Genomic DNA, 22,416 nt, shown 5'->3' on the forward strand with positions numbered 1-22,416 from the left:
AATACTGACAAATTGATTCTGGAGGTCACCTGGAGAGACGAAAGATTCAGAATAACTAATAAGATATTGAAGGAGAATAAAAATGTCAGGGGCTACCTGACTTCAAAGTTTACTAGAAAGTTACAATAATCATGACTGTAGTATCGGTAAAAGAAAAGAAAAATCGATCAATGGACCAGAATAGAGCCCTAAAATAGATCCACATAGATGCAGTTAACTGATCTTAGACAAGGAACCAAGGCAATTCAATGGATTGAAGTTTGTTTGTTTTTCTTGGTGATAGGGATTAAACCAAGGGGTGCTTAAACACCGAGAAATATCCCCAGTCCTTTCTATTTTTTTTTAATTTTGAGACAGGGTCTTGCTAAATTGTTTAGAGCCTTGCTAGTTTTCTGAGGCTGGCCTCAAACTTGCAATCTCCTGCCTCAGCCTCCTGAGCCACTGGGATTACAGGCACACACCACAGTGCCTGGCTAAGTTAGTCCTTTTTCAACAAATGAAAGGCCCTAAACAATTTAGCAAGATTAAGCCCAGAAGTTGAAGACCAGCCTGGACAATATAGGAACAACATAGGGGAAACCCCATCTCAAATAAAATGAAACAAAATAAAAATCAAGAAACATTGTAAAGTAACAACCTAACTTTACACCTTAAAGAACTAGAAAAAAGAAGACAAATTAGAGAAAGCAGAAGGAAAGAAAATAATAAAGAGTAGGTCAGAGATAAATAAAATAAAGAATATAAAAACAATAAACCAGATGTAGTGACGCATGCCTATAATCCCAGAGACTTGGGAGGCTGAGGCCGGGGGCTCACAAGTTTGAGGTCAATCTCAGCAACTCGGCAAAGCCTAAGTAACTTAGTGAGACCCTGTCTCAAATAAAAATTTTAAAAAAAGGGCTGAGGAGGTTTCTCCGTGATTAAGCACCCTTGGGTTCAACCCCTAGTACATCCTCCTCTCAAAAAATGAAGAAAAATCAGTGAATCCAAAAGTTGATCCTTTGAAAAAAGTGACAAAATCAACAACTTTGAGTTAGTTCGAGTAATAAAAATAGAAGATCCAAATTACTACAATCCGAAATGACAGCTGCATATTGCTCATGATCCAAAAGAAATAAAAAGAAGTGTAAGAGCATGTTATGAAGAATTAAATGTCCTCAAACTGGATAACCTAGATAAAATATTCAAATTACTAGAAACATAAAACCTATCGAGACTAAATCACAAAGAAAAACATGAAATCAGCATGGACCTATAACTATTAGGAGATGACTAAATCAGTAATCAAAAATCTACAGACAAGCTTGGGTGTAGCAGAGTTTCAGCGTTTATTTAGCATTCATGAAGACTTGGGTTTAGTCCCTATCACCAAAACCAAAGCAAAAAAGAAATCTATTAAGAAAGAAAATCCCTAGACCTGATGACTTCACCAGTGAACTCCACCAAACATTTTAAAGAAAAACTAATATTGATCTTTTTTTCAAGCTTTTCTAAAAATATTGAAGAGGAAGGAATATTTCCTAACTCCTTCTATGAGAGCAATATTTACCTTGAACCAAAACCAGAAAAACACTTCAAGAAGACCACAGACCGGAATCTCTTATGAACATTGACACAAATCCTCCATAAAATTCTAGCAACTCAAATTCAGCCGCATGTTAAAAGACCAATTGAGATGGATTCCTGGCATGCAAGGATGGTTCGACAGATGAAAGTTAGTCAATGCAATACGTCACATTAATAGAACAAAGGGGGAAAACTCATGATCATCTCAATTAATGTACATAAAAACTTCTGACCAAATTTAATACCCTTTCATAATAATAAAAAAATGGAAAAAACCCACATTACTGACCATATTTTAAATATGGGAAACTAAGATGCCAGAAAAGTTAAATAAATCACCTGGGTCAGAGAGACTCAAATGTTGATTTACCTAAGTTTTTTTTTTTCCTACACATGCTGCCTCTAACACAAGGCAAAGATACCCAATTTTGCCACATCTATTTCACATAGTATTGCAAGTTCCAGCCAGAGCAATTAGACAAGAATAACAATTAAATCAAAATTGGAAAGGAAGAAGTACAATAATCTCTTTCATATATGATATTATATATAGAAAACCCTACAAATCTCTCTCTCTCTCTCTCACACACACACACACACACACACACACAGACACACACACAAAATCAGTAATATTTATAGATGTTAACAATGAACAATCTGAAAAGGATAGTATAAAAACAGTTCCATTAAAAAATAAAAAAAGAATAAAGCAGGAATTAACCAAGAAAGCAAATACTTACACAATGAAAATTATAGAACATTGCTGAATGAAATTAAATAATACATAAGTAAAAACATACTATATTTATGAATGACTTAAAATTATTAAAATGTCAATACCACTCAAAGTGACATACATATTTAATGCAACCCTTACCAAGATCCCAATGATTTTTTTTTTCAGAAATATAAAAGTCCATTCTAAAATCCACATGGAACCTCAAGGGACCCAGAATAGCCTAAACAATGTTGAAAAGGAAGAATAAAGCTGAAGGCCTTTCACTTCCTGGTTTCCATACTTAACTACAAAATGACAGTAATCAAAACAGTATGGTAGGGCTGGGGCTGGGGCTCAGTGGCAGGGCACTTGCCTAGCATGTGTGAGGCACTGGGTTTGATCCTCGGCTCCACATTAAAAATTTATAAGTAAAATAAAGGCATGCTGTCCATCTACAAGTATATAAAAAAAATTTAAAAAACAGTATGGTAGTGACATTTAAAGACAGACCTATATATAAACTAATGGAAGAGAGAGACTAGAAAAACCCCTTACAAATATGTTGATTATTACATAAATAATATTCAATGAAGGTGACAAGACCATTCAGTGGGGGAAAGAATGGTCTTTTTTGACAAATGGTATGAGGAAAACTGGATATCAACATGTAACACAATAAAAATTGGGCATTTCCTAACACCCACAAACAAAAGCTCACTCAGATCAAAAACATAAATGTAATGCCTAAAACGACAAAATCTCTTAGGAGAAAAATAGGGCAAAATCTTGGAGTTGGCAAAGTTTCACAGGTGAATTCAACCAAATAGGAAAGAAATAATACCAAATCTTACACAAACCCTCTCAGAAAACAGAAGAGAAGGGAACACTTTTAAACTCTTTTTTATGAGATCAGAAAAATCCAATCCCGAACCTTGGCACAGACATGATAAGAAGGGGAAATTAAAAACAAAATCTTAGCAAATCGGATCCAGAAAAATATAAAAAGAAACAACATCATGACTAAGTGGGTTTGATGGTAATACCAAGTTGGCTCAGCCTCTGAAGATGGTCCACGTAATAACTCACGGCACTGGGCTACCTGTGCAGGCATAGACACTGGAGAACTCACCAAATTGCACGTTTTAGATCTATGCCATTCACGATGTGAAATTTGCCTTAATTACTTTAATGGGGCCGGGGTGGGGGTGGGGTGGGGTGGGATGAGGTACCTTAACTGTAGGTCACACACACCAAAACAGAGGCCACTCCTAGTTCTTGACCACAACATCCGCATCCTCATGACCCAAGAACACATTGTTCTCTAATGTGGCCGACGTCGATTTATCTAGCTTATCCAAAAGCAGTTTTAAGTAATTAGGGTGCAAATTTTTCACAGTGGGGGTGGGGGCTTAAGGAAGAATCCGAACACATGCGTGTGTCACCCTGTTCCCAATTCCTATCAAGTGTGTGGTGTCCAAGTGTCCCCACCCAGATTACCCTGGGTGTCTGGTGGCCCCTCAGAGGAAAAGACCTTCCCTGGGGACTGGAATTCCTGTCTGATTGTGATGGCTTTAAACGGCCCTATTGCTTCACAGTGACATTTAGGATTCCACTATGGTGGTGCCAAGGGCTCTCCTGGCAGGGCTTTTCTGAAATTAACTCGGCCTGGAGTCCCATACCTCTTAGATCATGTAATACAAGGACTTTCATCTAGGAACTTTCATCTGAAACCACAGCAAATATCTGACTGTTTTGTTTGGGGTTTCAGAGAATCAAAGATTCTTGTGACATTTTTAATATCCCTTGAGTTATAAATTTTTAAAAAAAGTTGTGTTTTTTCACGCCACATTTTCTCTGGGATCACTGATCTACACCCAGAGAAAATAATTTTTGGTTTTATTACATAATTCTTTGAAAAATCTCCAACATTGAATAACTACATCAAACTGGAATCTGCATCTTATCCCAGATTTCTGGCTTTTTAATTTTTTGTTCATTCATTCCTTTTAAAACTTGTTAGGATTCCCACATTTACATGTTAGAAGTCTCTGGGCTCTTTCATCTTTTTTTTTTTTTTTTTTTGGTACCAGGGATTGAACTCAAGGGCATTCAACTACTGAGCCACCCCCCCCCCAGCCCTGTTTTTTATTTTATTTAGAGACAGGGTCTCACGGAGCTGCTTAGCGCCTTGCCATTGCTGAGGCTGGCTTTGAACGCACCATCCTCCTGTCTCAGCCTCCCGAGTTGCTGAGATTATAGGCATGTGCCACGGCTCTCAGCTCATCTTCATTGTCTTACTGTACAAGACCGTGGGTTAAGCACTTCAGGCCAATAAAAATAAAAGAGCCTAAAGAATTCTGGGTTCACATGGCTTCTAGTGCTGCCGGGCATGGAACCCAGGGCAAGCCAGACACCTGTGAGCTACATACACCACCAGCCCTGAGTTCTGTGTTGAGAGAGCTTAAAGCCAGTCAAGGAAACAGAGCCAATGCAAAAATGACATCATAGGTGACAAAGAGACAGATACAGGACTTTTCCAAATCCTGCCCACCTGGAGAGATAAGAGAGAGTTTTACAACCAAGGAGGCATTGTGTTTGGAGCCTTCCTTGCCCAGAGGGATTTTAACATGGAGGCCAAGGACAAAGGATCTTGCTCTTGGAGAGCTGGGACTGGAAGCCCCGGGTCCAGGACAGGGAGTCTGATTTCAGCTGGCAGAAAAAAAGTCACTGGAAGATTCTGAGCAAGGTTCAAGAGTGACATTTCTAAACAATACATTTAAGGGCCACAGAGGAATCCAAGGAGCAATGGAGTGAACCAAGAAGAAGAGAGACTTCTGTCTGCTAAATAAACCTCTAAAATCTATTTTCTGAAACAGTTTATTGTCAAGTAAATTACACTTTAAAATATCTCTAGGTTTCCATTTCACGTCCAGCCAAACTGGCATTTAAAGCACAACAATGGAAGCCAGGTGGCATGGTGGCCACACCTGTAATCCCGGCTAACAGGAGGCTGAGAGAGGAGGGTCACAAGTTCAAGGCCAGCCTCCACAACTTAGTGAGACCCTGTCTCAAAATTTAAAAAATAAAATAAAATAAAAAAGGGTTAGAGATGTGGCTCAAGGATACAGTGCCCTTGGATTCACTCCCCAGTACCAAAAAAGAAAAAGAAAAAGAACTGGCAATGTGGTTCAGTGGTTCAATGCCCAAAACCAGAAAAGAAAAAAGAGAGCGTCACAATGGAACATTCTCTCACATGAGAAGGAACAGACCAGAAGTGCTGGGAGCTAGGAGTCGGCTGCAAGTTCAGGCAACCAGCAGGAAGACCTTGTTGGTGTACTGGTGTCTCGAGGGCCGTGCTGGGTCCTTCTGCCAGGCCTGGGCGTGGGGCTGGCACCAACGGAGGTGTTTTGACCTCCTCGACAGAGGACAGCTCACTGTAACTCCTGGAAACCCCAGTAAGAACCCAGGAGCCCCCACCCAGGTGCTCCCGCATGCGGAGGCAGGGCTGGGCGGCCCCCACTCACCGGTGATATAGAAGGCTTTGTACCTCTCCAGGCGGACAGTCTGCAGGGCTCCGTACCCTCCAGCTGCGCCGCTGTTGGGGTGGAACAGCACCTGGAAAAGACGGCAGGGCTTACTCCCTGCGCGGCACTGCTCTCCTGGTCCACAGGACCCCACCGCACGCACACTGACAGACACGGGCCTGCAGCCAGCCAGGAGACGCAGGGAAGTGTTATTTTGCTAGTTGTTAAAGAGAAGCGGGAGGCCTCTGGACCATCTAGTGAAACTCGCTCTGTAATTGGCAGGGTCCGGGGGCAAAGCGAGCATCAGGAATGCTTTGTTCACAAATTGAAAACTTCAAGACAACCAGGGCAGAGAGGGTGGGGATGCCCACCAGTCCTGCCTGTGCCCCATCCCTCAGGTGCAGAAAGGAGCCTGCTGACCTGCCTGATTCACTAACGTCCCCAGGGCCTCTGATGCAGCTGACCCTCAGAGCTTTTTGAAAAAAGACTCCTTCAGCTTCAAGTCACTTTTCCACCAGACCCTTGAGCAAGGACAGTACAAGAGAAGGAAAGCCTTAATTTCCCCCAGCACGAGGCACAGTCTAGTCTCTGGGCCTGTGTATTCTTTGTTTATTTGTTTTTAGTGCTGGGATCAAACCCAGGGCCTCACACACGCAAGGCTAGTGCCCTACCAGTGGGCTACACCCCCAGGCCACAGCCTAGCCTCTGAGCCTGTGACTCAACCCTACTGTACTGGGACAGAGGAAATCTTTCCTCATCGAGTCATAAATGCAAGAATTACCCTAAAGAACGGAAACACCTCATTCAGAGTTCTCCAGGGAAGCATTTGGTAGGAAATGAAAGGCCAGAATTCTTTGTAGGTTGGTGGGTTTGGGCTGGAAGCATGAGACTGCCCTGGTATGAATCACGACCGTATACGTTGCTGGAAAGACGCTGACGTGATTCAGAGTTTCCATGGGGCTCAAAAAAAAAAAAAATGAAAAACATCTGTTGGAGCCGTAAACATCTGTCCCACAAGTTCCTAAGCCCTGAGAGGATGCTGCCCAGGGCGGGGACCCCCACCTGCTGCTCTCATGCTCTGTGCTGTCAACCCCTGCAAACACCCCGGTTACATGTGATGACAGCAGGCTCCTTCCAGACAGGAAAAGACGTCCTAACGGAAACCCTCACTTCCTCCATCCCTCATCCAAAGCTCCTCCACTTGGTGGAGCACTGCTGTGTGTCCCTGGGATGCACAGAGGTGAGAGCTGGACCGTCCGCCGTCAACCAATCTATGCGGTGTCCAGATCTCCAGGAAAGGGGAGTCAAGGTTGGCCACTTCAAACCGTCAATACCGTCTGGGTAACAGAAACCCATGAGGGTGGGCTGCCAGATTCTGAATACGCCTGGGGCCCGACCAGAAGTCACTTCCAGAATCCAAGAGGAAGCAGAACTGTGGGATGGGTCATTTTTTGGAGATGTGGATGGATGCAGAGGATCTCGCATGCACGTTTTTCTGTTGAGCAGACGTGTGATGGCTTTCTCTTGCACCTCAGCTTAGGAAGAAGGTTGGCACGTTTAAGTAGGAATCAGTTGAGATATTTCCTCTCCAGAGGCCTGGGCGAATTTCAAAAATGATCTTATCTTCACAAGCCCGCCGTGGCCTTCTTGGTGGACTGGCTTGTTTTTGTTGTTTCGGGTTTGTTTGTTTGAGACAGGATCTCCCTATGTAGCCAGGCCGGCCTTGAACTCTTGGCTTCAAGTGATCCTTCCTCCGGGGGCCTCCCGAGAGGCTGGTATTGCAGGCACCTGGCCTCTTGTTTTCCCAGCCATGCAGGACTCCCCTTACGATAGGTCCTGGGGGCCAACCCTAAACAGTACCACTAGAAGGTGGGCTCCCTCACCCCTGCCAGGGGCACACAGCCCGCAGTCTCCCAAAGGGTGGATAGAGGAGGCCGTGGGTCATTAGCCTGTCACTCTAGATGACCTCTTTCACCACTAGGGGCCTCCCTAAGAGAAGTGATTGGTGTTGGGGAGACTACCTACCAGCTTCTGTCTCTGAAGTGAGAGGCTGATGGTGGCCAATATGTAGCGAGTGCCAGCTGCTGTGGGTTTTGACCATCACAGACATGATGTCCCAGGAGGGGGATGAAGTAGGTCATGAAGCCACGGTAGGAACACTACATGCATCACACCTCGAAACCCATGGCCTGGGGAGGTGGCCCTAGGGGAGGTGACTCCAGGTGGCTTGTTTCTTCAACCCTGGGTTACTTGATTTACGATAGAGGGAAGAACCTATCTGCTGATAAGCACCTGTATATTGTTTTGAGCCGACTGTCCAGAGGGTACTCTGAGCTTCTAGAAACCAGAATGGTTTCCTAAACCAACCCCTACTGGAACTCTTGTAGGCTGAGGACATATCTGTGGGTGGACACAGACTACGTTAAGAAATACATATGAACGATATACACCTATGAATGTGTGGGGGTGTCATGTGTCATGATATCCATATTTTTCAAAAACACACTCGTATTTTTACTTGCTGGTATTCCCTAGAGCCATTCCAAGTTCAAGACCATTTAGTCTCTTTAATCCTATTATTTCAGTTCAAGAGAGAAGCTGACCAGAGAAGACCCAGCCTGAATTCTGGACCAGAAATGACACACGGTACCCTCAGACTCCAAATAGTCTTACCTCAAGCACCTCCACTAACAGCACAGGTCTGCTGCCTGGGAAGTTGGGCGTGGCCCCCAGGTGCCATCACGCATGCGCTTTTACCCTTGAGGACACCTCAGCGCTTCCTGCAGGCAGAAGCTCGCTGTCTTTTGAGACCTCTGCGCGTGGTTGGGAGCAATCTGACCCCTACTCCAGCTGCGCTGGTGCACAACACAGGTCCCCATGATGATGTTGGGACTTGAATCGGCTTCTCCCACCTGGTTCCAGGCCTCACCTGTGCGCACGGGCTGGTCTGGGGCCCCTCGTGAGTCTGCGCAAAGCTGCGAGCAGAGGAAGAGAGCGCGCGCTCCCCTGTCTGGGAACGGAAGTGAGTGCGCGCAGGAGCTGGCATCCACAGGCCGACCAACAACGTCAAGGAGACCACAGACCTTGAAGCACTTCCTGGTGACCCCAATTATCCTGTTAGTAGCCACGGCAATAAACACCGAGAAGCACCTCTCCACTGACGTCCTGGATAACCCCCCAGGGTCACACCGTGCTAACTTCCAGCCTCAGAGCGGAAACCATCTTCCTGCTTCGGCCTCTGATTAGAGACCTGGAGGGGTGCGCAGCTCTGCGACAATCCTGTGGCATGCCAGGCATCTTCAAAGGCCCTTTCCAGCCTAATCTGACAACTAAGAACTGTATTAATGTGCCAAGAGGCATCAGTGGCCTATTGAGCCACTGAGGGCCAGTGTTCTGCGTGGCCAGGGGACGCTGCGAGGGAAGGGCTGCTTCCATAAGCACCAGCCAGCCAGGTGCGGTGGCACACGCCTGTCATCCCAGGGGCTCAGGAGGCTGAGACAGGAGGATGGCAAGTTCAAAGCCAGCCTCAGCAAAAGTGAGGCACTAAGCAACTCAGTGAGACCCTGTCTCTAAATACAAAATAAGGCTGGGAGGTGGCTCAGTGGTCAAGTGCCCGTGAGTTCAATCCCCAGTTCCAAAAATAAAATAAAATAAATAAAATAAGCACCAGCCCGTGGTGCACTTGAGCACATCTGAGTCACTTCCATGTGACCCTCAGAGACAGAAATAGACCCTTTGAAGTGTGAGTCCCCAACAGAGAGCCAGGTGCTTGCCGGTCCTTATGCAGGGGCCTCCAAGCTCCCCTCCACGCCTTCCCTCCTCCCACTTCCTCTTCCTTTGGTGAAAGGCAAACATCAGGACTGACATTTCCTGGCTGCTGCTACCATGAAGGGCTTCCAAACGGGGGACACTGCGGAAGTAATGCCGGGAAGTCGAAGCCAGAAGCCATTTCGGGGGCCTGCTGGGTTAAGGCTGCTTAGGAAAGGTAGCAGAATACAACAGTTACTAATATGGCATTATGTAAAATTGTGGATGTGTAACCGACGTGATTCTGCAATCTGCATTTGGGGTAAAATTGGGAGTTCATAACCCACTTCAATCTAATATATGAAATATGATATGTCAAGAGCTTTGTAATGTTGTGAACAACCAATAAAAAAAAAAAAAAAAAAAAAAAAAAAGATCAGGCTGCAGCACGTGTGCTGAGCCCTCCCGGAGCCAGGGGAATGTCAGGGGCGTTGCTGTCCCTGCTGTCCAAGAGGTCTGTATTCCGTTGTTCACCCAGTTTGCATTGACTGGATGCTGGCCGGGTGCAGGTGTGGTAGGTGTGCTGAGAATTTAGAGGTGAACCCAACAGCCGGGGCCCTGGCCCTTGGAAAGCTTCCGTCCCAGTCGGGGAGCCCCACAATAAACAAGTGACAGCCCATGATCAGGTGTCTCACCTAAGCTGTCAAAAAACTGAATGCATGCAGGAAAAAAAAATCATTCTAATATTTTAGAGAATAGGAAGCACTCACATCCACATCCCTTATCCAATAGTTCAACATTCAGATTAACAAACAAACAGGATTTATTATGGGGTGGGGGTGGGGATTCTCCCAAAGGATCTGAGGTTTCTGGAACCAGCCACTCGTGTCTGTCTTCTGAGGGTGGTCATGTTTGCTCGGAGGCAACCAGGTGCTGGATGACAGGCCAAAGGCCAGCCTCCTGCAGAGCCCAGGCGTGGGGACATGCTCCCTCCACCCCTCCACTTACCCTGTGCCCCGTCTGCGACCGGCCCAGGAGCACCTCGGAGGCATCCAGTCCATCAAAGCGTCGATCTTGGGGCAAAGTGGCCTGCGCCAGGGCCACCACAGTGGGGAAAATGTCCAGCACACTGCAGAAGGAACCAGATGTGGTCGGTCCCAGCTCTCTCAGCTCTTTCCCTGGCCCTGCTGGGCTCAAATCCCACCTGAACTCGCTCAGAGCCAACACGACAGCCTCCCTGCGGCCCACCCTTTCTACCTGCCTGCCCTTCCTTTGGGATCTACCTCAACTTCTGCTACGACAGGAGGCAGGTGGGTGTGGTGGCTCGGCACCCAGGCTCTGCAGCCAGCTGTTACCTGGGCTTGGATCCCAGCTCTGCCACCTGTCTATCTTCTGAGGCACTGGCCTCAGTTTTCTACTCTGTGAAATGGGTGTTTCAGCCAAAGTACCTGCCTCAGTGGGTAGCTGTGTGGATGAAACACACAGGTAGGGTATAAAGAAGACGACCTGGCACTCAGAGAGCGCATATTGGATGTTTGTGTTAGGCTCACAAACAGAGGCACCCCCCATGGGAAAGGGGTAGGGATGTGTCTAGGAACTGAGTTCAACCTGTCTCCACGAGGCCTCAGCCGCTCGCCTAGAGTGGGTCTCTGTCTCAAAAACATTTAGTCTCTCGTCATGGTATGTGAAGCATGCTTATTATTATTATAATTTATTTATTTTAGCTCTTTTTTTCCCATTATAAAAATAGTGTTTATGGTCTAAGAAATCAGAGCATCCAAAACCATAAAAGAGAACACCCCCCACACAGTCTATCCCCCAAGGCAGCCGCTGTTAACATTTTGGTAGGTTTTGTTAATGGGACTTTTTTAAAGTCACGTGATGCAATTTTACCCTCCCCACGGCACATCCCCCTCCGATCCTCTGTGCTCATGTCGGACAGGGCTCTTCAGCGAGAACAGAGTGGCTGCCCTTCCAACAGGCCTGTTTCTCTGAGAGCCAGACCCACTGCCAGGGTTGGCCCAACGTGAGGTCCCTCTCAGGCTAGGAGGAGGCCCCGGTCCCCGGGTGAGCACAGCAGCACAAGGCGGGCTCCTACCTGGGAGGGCCACAAAGGCCACAGCTCCCCACCTTCCCCACCCTGAGGCCTGGGGAGGGGCTCTCCACCCTCAGAGGGCATGGCAGAGAGAACCTGCCATGCGTGGGCTCCTCCTGCCCTCCCACCTCCTCCCTGGACGCCAGACAGAGTCTGTTGACCGCGGTGCAGAGCGTTTCTATCTGCCGGCAGGTTTCGCAGTCTGCAGAGCCCGTGGCTTATCTGGGGAGATAGGCTGTAGGAGCTGGCATCCCACACTGATGCACAGTCAAGACTTGCGGAGTCAGCGCTCACAGAGTACAGAACAGTCCAGAAACCTGTCCAGAGTCCAAGGTTCCTGCCACACACTGGGAAGCACAGAGCGCTTCCCTGCCATCGGGAAAGGCTGCGATGGTGTGGGGCTGTTTGCTGAGTTTTCTCTACATGGCACCCCTAAGAGCGATCAGCATCCGCAGGGTCAAATCAGTGAGAAAGAAAAACAGGATCTGCCTTAGATTTTTGGAATGAATTCTACAGTATTTTTTTCCATCCTAAGAGGAATCGGCGTCACAGATGAGTCAAATCAGCAAGCAAGAAAAGACAGGACCTACATTAGATCTTTGGAATATAATGTAGACATTCTTTTTCCATCTAATTTTTTCCCCTCCTAGCATGAGATTTAGCATCGTAATTATCTAGCACTAAATCTAACGTTCACAGGATCCTGGTGTCTCAGAGTTTGGCAGAATCCTCAGAGGCACCTACTCCACCCAGAGCACAAAGAAAACCTTTTACCAACCAGAACGACTTCAATAGGTCTGTCGAGTCGTGCTGCTCAAGGCGGCCCAGCCCTGCGTTGGCAAGCTCAGGTTATCAAGTCCCTCCTCAAGGGACGGAGAAGACCAAGTCTCTGAGGTTAGCCCTGTCAGGGGGAAATGCTCCCTGGTAGATGAAACCCCTGCTAGATGAAGGACTGAATTTGGAGAGAGCATCTATCCTACAAAGGCTACCAAAGGTACCCTAGCTACTCCAAATCTCAAACCCTAAATTCAAAGCTGGTCCTAGGAGCCAAGAATTGCTCACCTGTAATCCCAGACTCTGGAGGCTGGGGCAGGAGGATGGCAAGGTTGAGGCCAGCCTCAGCAACTTAGGGAGGCCCTGTCTCAAAATAAAAAGCAAAAAGGGCTGGGGGTGTGGCTCAGTGGTAGAGCACCCCTGGGTTCTATCCCCAGTATGAAAAGGAAGGAAGGAAGGAAGGGAGAGAGGGAGGAAGGGAAGGAAGGAGGGAGGGAGGGAGGGAGGGAGGGGTCCTGATCTTTGAAACCTCTGAGAAAGAGAGCAAACAAGGCAAAAGCAAAAGCCTGAACTTTCACGATGTTCATGTCTGCACCCAGCTTCTGGCAGAGTGTTGGCTTTGGGGATTTTCACAGGGTCGGGGTGTGCTTGTTCTTGGACCTTTCCTTCCATAAAAATAAATCAGACGTCATCGTTGAATTGGTGTAAAGGTGAGTATATAAAAATGTCTGCATTAAGCCATTATTTTTCCACCTAAAAGTTCAGGTTTTCTCCTTGGAATTTTAAAAGAAATTAAAAGTTGCCCGGGCCCTCCACGTCCTGTGGACTTTGGCTCTGGACAGGGAGCCAGGTGAGCTTCAGATAAGAGGAAGCCCCAGTTCAGGGCCTTTGGTTATGAGGAGGGCAGTCAGAACCTGCTTTGAGAGGGCCAAGGGGCCTCTGCACAGTGACCTGGAGGTGGGCGCAGCGTGGGCGGCGGCATCTTTGCAAGTTCCAAGCCGCTGTGAGAAGCTTCTCTTCTTCCTTCACAGAGCTCTGGCCAGTCCAGGCTCTGAAGGTTGTTCACGAAAAGAGTGTGTGTGTGTGTGTGAGAGAGAGTGTGTGTGCTTGCATCCTTCCTTCCTTTTTTGAGATGGGGTCTCTCTATGTTGCTCAGACTGGGACACCTGGGTCCCTCCTGCCTCAGCTCCCCAGTAGCCGGGACCACAGGGGCACGCCACTGAACTGGCTTCTTTGTGTTTTTATCCAGAGTGGCCTCAGGAGCCTGGGAACAGACTGGCCAGGGCGGGAGGGTTAACAAGGGCTCCAAGCTGGGCAGGCTACGAAGCGGGCTGCAGGGCCACAGGACAGCCACAACGGGCAGTTCTGGGGCCCAGGGAGAGGCTGAGAGGGATGGTTTCCTAGAAGCCAAGGATAGCTTATCTAGGAAGAAGCAGACATGACCCGGACCCAGGGAGTGGGAAGAGTGAGGGGCGAGGGGCTGACGGAGGAGGCAGCCCTGGAGGCTCTGGGGCCAGGACAGAGGGCACCACTGTCTGCTCTCTCATTCCACCTTCTCTCTCTCTGTCTCAGTCTCATCCCCCTCACTATCCCTGAGACAGGCCAGGACGGCAGCCCCTCCCCCTGCGGCCATGCTGTGGCGGTGGGAGGGCTGGCTGAGGGGCTAGCCCACATCCATGTGTGTCTGGGCAGCACCTGCCCCACCCTGGAGCCCTCTTAGAGGCCAGCACAGCCCCAGCTGCATGACCTTTGGGAACAGGGATCCCAAGTCATCAGGGGACATCCAACAGCACCCCGTGCTCCACCCTAGAGAGCAGAGGCAGAGCCTGCCGGGCAGGTGACAATGGGTCCAAGGTGACCTGTGGCCCAAGCCCTGCCACAGGACACTAAGGCCAATAGGGTCTCCTTGTGAGCTTCTACCCTGGCTCTGCCCCACATATGAGCGTTTACGTCCACTTGCCTACCTCGGGATCCCATAATGCCTGGGACACTGGGATGTAGGCTGCGGAACTCTGGCCTCCGCTCTGTTTTCGGGAGCTGCCTCTGGTCTGCAGAGAGCTCTGTGCCTTTGGGGATTAAAGTACTAAAACAGGAGATAAGCACCTGGGTCCCCACGAACACCAAGCCTGAGCACCAGGCTCCCGAATGCAGACCATAACCCCCTGGCCTAGAGCTGACCTGGGGGAGCCCGAGCAAAGGGCACCAGGAAGCTCCACCCACATTTGCTTTCTATGGATTCCCACAGGAAAGAGCAAGGAGGAGGCTGCTCGGAGGCAGAGCCGTCAGGCCGCCGTCTGGACTCACTGAACCCCACGGGTATCCTGAGAAAGGTGGACAGGGCGTGTCGGTCTCGTCCTGGTGAAATGCTGCCCCCAAACAAAAGCCACCTTATCCAAAGAACGCATTTCCTGGGGCCACCCAACCGTCCCCTCCATCCATCGTCACCCTCCAAGGCCCTCAATTACCGGGACAGCGCAGCTCGGTTGTCAGCGACGCTGCCCAAGGGACTGCAGAGCTGCTGGGGTCGGTGCAGCCCAGCCTGCGAACCCTTGGCCCCTCTGGATACACTACACCCAAGGCAGCCCGCCTGGCCTTCGTCCCGGCCAGCCCAACATCACAGATTCCAGGCTGTGACACTGTTGTCATACCTACTGGCACCTGCTGACAGCACACTGCATCCTCCTGATTGCACAGGGCTGACCCCAAGTTCCTGAGGGCCCCACAGGCTGCCAGGGATGCTGCCTACCCATCCCCCACTCCGAGCTGTGCACTCCTCCTCCTTCCCCTGGTCTCCGGTCTCTCCCCGTGTCCCTGTTGGGTCTGGGGATGCAGGAGGGAGCCAGGGACTCTTGCTTTCCTCTAATCTGCTGTGCTCATCATGCCAGAACCCCAAAGGCTAAAGATAAAAAAACCTCTGCAAGCCAGGTGTGATGGCACCTGCCTCTAATCCCAGTGGCTCAGGAGGCTGAGGCAGGAGGACCACAAGTTTGAGGACAGCTTCAGCAACTGAGGCTCTCAGCAACCGAGCAAGACCCTGTCACAAAATTTAAAATAAATAAGTAAATAAAAAGGGCTGGGGATGTGGGTTAGTGGTAGAGCACCCTGGGTTCACTCTTCAGTACCAAAAAAAAAAAAAAAAAAAGGGAAGGAAGCAAAGAAAAGAAGTTCTGCAGCTGGGAACTGCTCTTGAGCCAGACCAGACCCTGACACCATGAATGAGCCCTGGCTTCCACCCAGGGTCATGGCGGTTGGTGAAGTCAAGGCAGAACCACAGAAAAGACGTGCCCGGCTGAAACCGAAGTCCCCATACGAGTCAGGTTCCACGGTGGCAAGGGCATTGCTCCCAGACTGACACTCCGCAGTCAAGTTCTCCGCCACAGAGTCGGGCTCTGGATGTGCGTCGGGCGAGGGGCAGCTACCGTGCAGCCTGCGCTGGCCTCTCTGAGCCTTGACTCATCAGAGGAGCCGCGCGGGCAGAGGCGGGAGAGCCACCTCACCCGAGGACCCACCCCCTACCGCAGCGACCTCCCTCCCGGGTCCCCTCCAGGGAAAGTGGGCATCTGCACTCCTTTCTTGGGACATGTGGGTGCCGGTGACATGCTGGCTTTTCACAGCCGGCCCTGGGCCACCTCCCCCAAGCCCCACGGTGGACTAACAGGACTCCAGAGACGAGGTGCTGCCGCCTCCTCTGCAGCAGACACAGCCAGGACCCGACGCCGACCCATGTGACAACCAGGTCCCCTCTTCGCTCGGCCGTCATCCCCAGGGTGGCTGAGTGCCACCGTACCTGCCCTGAACCAGCATAAGGAATTGCCTTTGGGCAAATCCCTCCTGCTGCACCCCAGTTTTGGAGGTATCTGGAATACGTCCAAGGAGGGTTCCAGGAGCTTCCTGGACTCTCTGGCCACCCAGGCGCCCACCACCATTCTGGCTCTACACCCACCTCACAAGGGCATTTGGGTCTCGTACCTTAACAAGGCAGTGCTGGTGACGTTGGCTGGGACTGTGCCGGGCCAGTAAGCCAGGGCCGGGACCCGGTGCCCACCTTCCCAGGTGGTCTGCTTGGCTGGGCTTCCCCCTGTGAGAGGAGGCAGCTGGTTCGTGATCAGTGATTAACCTGAGGCTTCTTTCCAGCTAAGAGCTAGTTTCTAGGAGAACAGCCCTCTCTAAGAGTTTCCAAGAATCCCAACCAAGACAAGACTTTTTCAAAAAAGTAACCAGCCAGGCGCGGTGGCACGTGCCTATAATCCCAGCAGCTCAGGAGGCTGAGGCAGGAGGATCTTGAGTTCAAAGTCAGCCTCAGCAACTTAGCAAGGCGCTAAACAACTCGGTGAGACCCTGTCTCTAAGTAAAATATAAAAAGGGCTGGGATGTGGCTCAGTTGGGATGTGCCCCTGGGTTCAACCCACGGTACCAAAGAAAAAAGTAACTAGCTACTTTTCCCCAATCAGCTACTATCTTTCAATACACACTTTTTATTTTATTGGACTTATATGTAAACAAAAAACCTCACTCTGTTGAGTCATGTCATTTAATTCCATTCTGAAAAGCTTTCCATTTTAAATTATCTTATTGGCTGCTTAACTCGTTCCCCCCGGTGAGACTCCATCAGTCTTGTATACCCACGACACAGTAGGTGCATAACAAATCTTTGCTGAACAAATGAATTCCTCTTCCGACTGAGCACACTGCAGCTGTCTGTTTAGGATGAAGAACTACAGTTATTTTAAAAAGTGCAAGAGGGAGGACCTTCCCCAGCTCTTTCGTTGTCTATGTGCCAAACCGATCCGGCCCCGATTGAATTTTTTTGCTTTGCTTTGCTTTGCTTTGCTTTGTTTTTCCTTGAATTAATAACTTGTTCTGATGTCGAGGAGACAGTGACAGTCACAGTCCCAACCTCTGGTCTCTGGCGGGGAGGTCAGGATCATCTATGTGCAATCTATGAATTTCCACATTGGTAACTCGAGGGATTGTTTTTGTAACCACACGAAGTCAAAAAAGTGACCACCAGCGTAATGATAACCAGCGGGCTGGAAGAGATGAGGTCATGCTTTATGGAAACATCCTGAAGACATGTGGCACTGCATTAACCGTGACCATCCTGCCCCTCCCACACACCCCGCCCTCATCCTGGTTGAGCCAGAGGCCAAGAATTCCACAAAGTTCGCGTGTAAAAAGCGGTGCCAAGACAGCGAGCGCCGTCTGTGGCTCGCACACGCTGTGGTCATGCGACTTCCCCATGTTTGGCTGGTGTGAATAATAAAAGCAATGGAGGGCGGGGGTGGAGGGTGGGCAGGGGAATCCAGATGAAGGCTTTGTCCTTGCGCACTCACACCGACCGAACCTTTGATGTCCCCTGGCCCAGCACCCCACACAGGAAATGCTCAGCATCCTCAGGGCCTTCTCATCACCAGCTCTGGAAATCGCCCCCCACCCCAGAACCCAAGAAGCAGATCACAGAACCCCCCGGGTCCTGGGCCCTGTTTATGTTGAAGGGTGTGGGGCTCCAGAAACCAGCTGAAGTCGCTGCAGGCTGAGTGAGAAGCCCTTTGATCTCGCCCAGCGTTTCTCAAACACAGTCTTCCCATCCAGAGAGTTCCTACGGAGTCTATTCCAAATATCCACGCACGTGGGGCGGAGAATCACGAAGTACGGGGAGCATAAACTCATTTCCATGTGGCCTTGGAATGCCAGAGGCCAAAAGGCCAGGAGCAAGCCTCGCAGGTGCGAGGTGCTGAGGCTCTGTGGGTGATTCCCAGCCCAGGAGGGTCAGCTGGGTGGACACCTGGAAGCCACGGCGCCTGGGGAGTTGCATGTCCACGGGGCACAGTGTTGAAAGGGACCCGCATAACCTTTGAGGCCAGATGCTAAGAAAAGGTCAAAGTTGGGGTTCCAGAAGGCAAGAGCCACGGGTCTGTTCTGCGGACACGCAGTGGGACACAGGGTTCAGTCCTGGACTCCAGGATGTTTCCAGAAGGGTCAACTGGCCCCTAATTAGTAAATATGCTAATTGTTCTTCACTCTTAGAGGCTCAGCTTGGTTGCCATGACCCTCCGGGCCACCCTTTTGCAGGTGACTGACCTTGTCAATGTGTTTTTCAGAGAGAAGAATCTCGGTGTGTTGTCTCCTTTCGGCAAAGGGATGGCTGGAGGGATGGGGAGGAATTCAGCCAGTATTCAGCACGTAGGTGTCAGCAAAGCGGACAACCCCCATGCAGAGATTCAGGGAGAAAGAGAACAAGATCGCTCAGCTCAGAGAAGACCCTCAGGGTGGCCGCCACTCAGCGACAAATCTCTCTCTATGCTGTCCAGGCTGGTCAGCGAATCCAATTGCACCTTGCCTTAAACAGCAAGACCCAATTAGATTCTAGCTGCACTGGTCACAGGCCCCTAGACCCGGCTCTCAAGTAGGAATTTAGCTTAAGGGTCCCAAGTGTGGGCAATTATGAAAAAAATCCTCATCACCCAGAACACGGACACCATCCTGCTCCCAATCCCAGGTTCTCGGTGGCTCTGCTAGAGGAAGACAAAAAATGATCCGACTAGAATTCTCTGTGGGTCCCCAGGGCTCTGAAGTCTAATGACTAGCTGCATGCGCTTGCACAGAATCTTGTCTGCCGTGGTTTATCTTCACCAGCCATGGCCAAAGTCCAGGAGAGCTGCCCTGTCCCGCCAACGCTCTTCAGTGACCCATGCTCCTACTCACAGAAACCCATTCTGAGTTAAGCATAAATAATACTGACATTACCAATAATCTCTCTTATTAACTGTGCCCTGACCAAACACCAAGTTAAGTGCTCCTAAGGCGTCAGGTCAGGTTCTTCCCTGCACGATGCCATTGAATCCGTATGACAAACTTCCGAGCCAGGCACTCTTAACCTCCATTTTTTTCAGGTCAGGAAACCAAAGTTCAGAGAAGTTCAGTAATTCACACAAGGTCACCCAGCTAGCAAATGGTAGAATCAGAATCCAAAGCCAGGTCTAACTGCCCAGCCAACGCCCTCCCCCTACTGAACCTTCTAGGGCAGCAATTCCCATCCAGAAATGCAGTTAGAATCACTGGCGGAGCTTTTACAAAATTGCCCAGGCTAAATTGCCCTTTTCCTACAGATATGATCTTTCGAGGGTCTCCCAATGACTGAACGTAAGGGGGTGTCCATCCCTGGTCAGATCAGGAAGTGGACCCATTTCAAAACTAAGTATAGCTTCTTTCCTTCTGGATCACAGGCCTTCGATTGCCCACACCTTTACACTTTTATGCCACCACATCATAAATGTGACCTGATAAGTTACAGCAACAACCATACACGAGTCCACAAATTAAACTTCTGGGCGCTTCTCCCATTTCGAAAGCTCCTGCTTGGTTCAGATAAGGCCTGAATACTTTGATCCAAGTTCACTGATCCATTAAAAAAAAAAATGTGAGCGCCTTGCTTTTGGGCGTTGGTTGAGAGATGTTCATCTTACAGCCGTGAGAACGCATTTCGATGCATCTGTGGTTACTTACGACTCTAATTAAAGCAGAACCTCTTACTTAAAGAAATAAATATTTAGCCTCAGTAACCAAAATACAAACGGAACCATGATTCACGACTTTGCTTACTGCTTCTTCCCTGGCTACAGAAGTAAAGTGGCATTCCGCGACGCATCATGACAGGGGCCGACCGGGCCAGACTCACCCCTGCCTACGCCTGGGAACAGCAGCCTTTCTGCCATTCCTCACTGACTCACGGGGCCAGTGTCTCCGTGAAGGAGGTGTGCAAACGTCTCCATTCGGTAGAGTTACCCTGAGAGGACTGACTTCAGATTCCGACTCCTGGGTTCTATCCCCCTGAAAAATCTAATTCAGTAAGTCTGGGGTGGGGCTCTGGTTCTAGAAGATTCTAATGCCAACGGGCCAGAGACCAGAGTTGGAAGAGCACGGGCAGGGTCATCAGGAGGATGCCTCTGGAGCCAGGCAGAGCCGAGTCCTAACTCCAGGGCCGGCTCCTTCCAATCCCATGGCCTCGGGCAGTATCTGAAACCTCCCTCCCTTATCAAGCGTCTGGGCCGTGAGGTGCGGGGAGGCTCCTGTAGGTACAGGGTATGGGAACAGTTACCTAAGACCACGGATATGAAGTTGAAAGCAAGGTTCTTTGGTATAGAGCCTGTCCCCAAAGTGCCCAACGAATGCAAATTCCTCTCTCTCAAAAATAAAAGAATTATCTCTAGATAGAAAATAGCACAGGTGGGCTAACAATGTGGCCCAGTCATGGAGCCCTGGCCTAGAGCGTGCACGGCCCTGGGTTCGATCCCCAGCACTGCCAAAAATAAAAATAAAAAAGAAGATGACCGTGTGCATGCTCCGGTGTGTCACCTGCCCGTCCCACGTAGGCATGAACATCTGTGGCTCCTCTGCACCCGTGTCCTGAGGAATGCACATTCCACAACCTTCCAGAGAAGCCAGCTTGGTTTCCAAATATAGACTCGTGCCCTTACCAAGGACACCTGTGGCCTACTGGTTTTCCAGGGCTATTGCTGGCCCCGGTGGCCTTGAGCATGACAGTGAGGACATTCCACCCAGCCCGGTGGCCCTCGTCCAGAAAGAGACAGAGCTGCACTTCCGCTGGGTCCTCACCCGCAGGCCCTGCCCCGGCCAGAGCCCACAGCCATGAGCCTTGTCCCTCGCTGTCCCCCAGCATCTCTGGCCTTTCCTTGCCCTACCCCCTGCCTCACGCCGGAGCGAGAGCCCAGGGCGCAGCGGCCTGTCCCACTGGGGAGCGTTACGTAAGGCCCCGATAGCGTCGGATTTCGCCCAGCCCAGGCCTCCCAGAGGTGCCCACGCCAGACGCCACACAATGTTTCCTCATCACCCGGAGGAAGGAGCAGTCCTGCTCCTCAACAAAACCAGGCAGGTTTGCAGACAGGAGCAGTCCTGGGGAGAACAGGGTGCCGGCCTGGCCCCAGGAGGAAGCAGGGTCAGAGCGAGACGAGGCTGGTGCCCGGGCCGGGCCTCCTGCCCATGGGGCAACGGGGGTGACTCCAGCCTCGCTCCTGGGGACAGGCCCCTGCATCCTGGCTCTTTTCTCCTCCTCCCGGGGGCGAGGGCCAGCCAAGGGCAGCATCCACACTCCAGCACGGGCCAGCGAGAAGAGGACTCCAGGAGACAGACGCTGCCTCATCCCATCAGCTGAGCCGCGGCTTGGCCAGGAAAGGGACGAGGAGGAGGGGGCCGGCCCGGGAACAGGGGCGGACAGCGCGTGGCCTGTCTAGCAGGCCGCCCTTGGGGAGAAAGAAACGGCCCGGTACTGTTTGTCCTACTCGTTGCGAAAACATCGACTGTCTTCTCTCCTTGGTGTGCTCTTGAGACGGGGCCCCTTGCTGCGGGAGGGGCAGGCTTCCCACTGACAGGAACCTGGGTGAGGAAGAGCAGGTGGTCCAGAGGAACCCCAGCCCCTGACCACCCCACCACACGCAGGTTCCCTGCAGGGTTTTGCCCAGCTTCCCAGAATCCCCGCAGGGTTCCGGGCCGAGAGGAGGAAGGAGGCTGTGGAAGAGCTGGCAGGAAGCTGGCTGGAACAGGCAAGGGTTTACCCCTAAGAAACTGCCTTTCAGAGTCGGCTCTCGGAGTCCCCCGAGAGTGGCATCCAGCCCCACCACGCAAGGGCTGTGCCCTACCGATACCTTATCATGTCACAGGTCTGTGACAAAGCCTTGCCCCAAATACAGTGTGGCCAGGAGATGATTCAAGGAGCCAAGTTTCCCAAGACAGAGGGCCCAAACACGGTCACCGTGCTATTTAAGCCTCCCGGTTCGTCCACAGGAAAATCTTTCCCAGGGCATTTCCCGACCCCCCCTCAGCCCCTCTCTTGGTGGGGTACCGGTCCTTCCCACTAGGAAGCCGCAGCAGTCTAAGGAGATTATCTGTGGAGGCCAAGCAGGAGGGTGGGTGGCCTAGGCAGTACCCCAGGTGAGTCTCCCCACACTGAACGGGGGGCACGGGCCCACAGG

General features: G+C 50.4%; 1 protein-coding gene across 16 annotated transcripts in view; it reads right to left on the bottom strand.

Annotated features, from left to right (window-relative positions):
• Arsg (arylsulfatase G) overlaps window positions 1-22,416 on the bottom strand; it is a 118,353-nt gene that overhangs the window by 10,503 nt on the left and 85,434 nt on the right. For 10 of the 16 annotated variants that reach the window (XM_021728430.3, XM_078041805.1, XM_078041807.1 and 7 more), the window contains 3 exons: window positions 16,397-16,505; window positions 10,567-10,687; window positions 5,812-5,902 (listed from right to left, as the gene is read on the bottom strand). In XM_021728430.3, the coding sequence (XP_021584105.1) occupies window positions 5,812-5,902; window positions 10,567-10,687; window positions 16,397-16,505 (321 nt within the window). Of the gene's footprint in view, window positions 1-5,454; window positions 5,703-5,811; window positions 5,903-10,566; window positions 10,688-16,396; window positions 16,506-22,416 lie in introns of those variants that run through there. The other 6 variants (XM_040268539.2, XM_040268538.2, XM_040268536.2 and 3 more) reach the window with 6 other exon arrangements.

The sequence above is a fragment of the Ictidomys tridecemlineatus genome, chromosome 3, assembly GCF_052094955.1.
Source record: "Ictidomys tridecemlineatus isolate mIctTri1 chromosome 3, mIctTri1.hap1, whole genome shotgun sequence".
NCBI lineage: Eukaryota > Metazoa > Chordata > Mammalia > Rodentia > Sciuridae > Ictidomys > Ictidomys tridecemlineatus.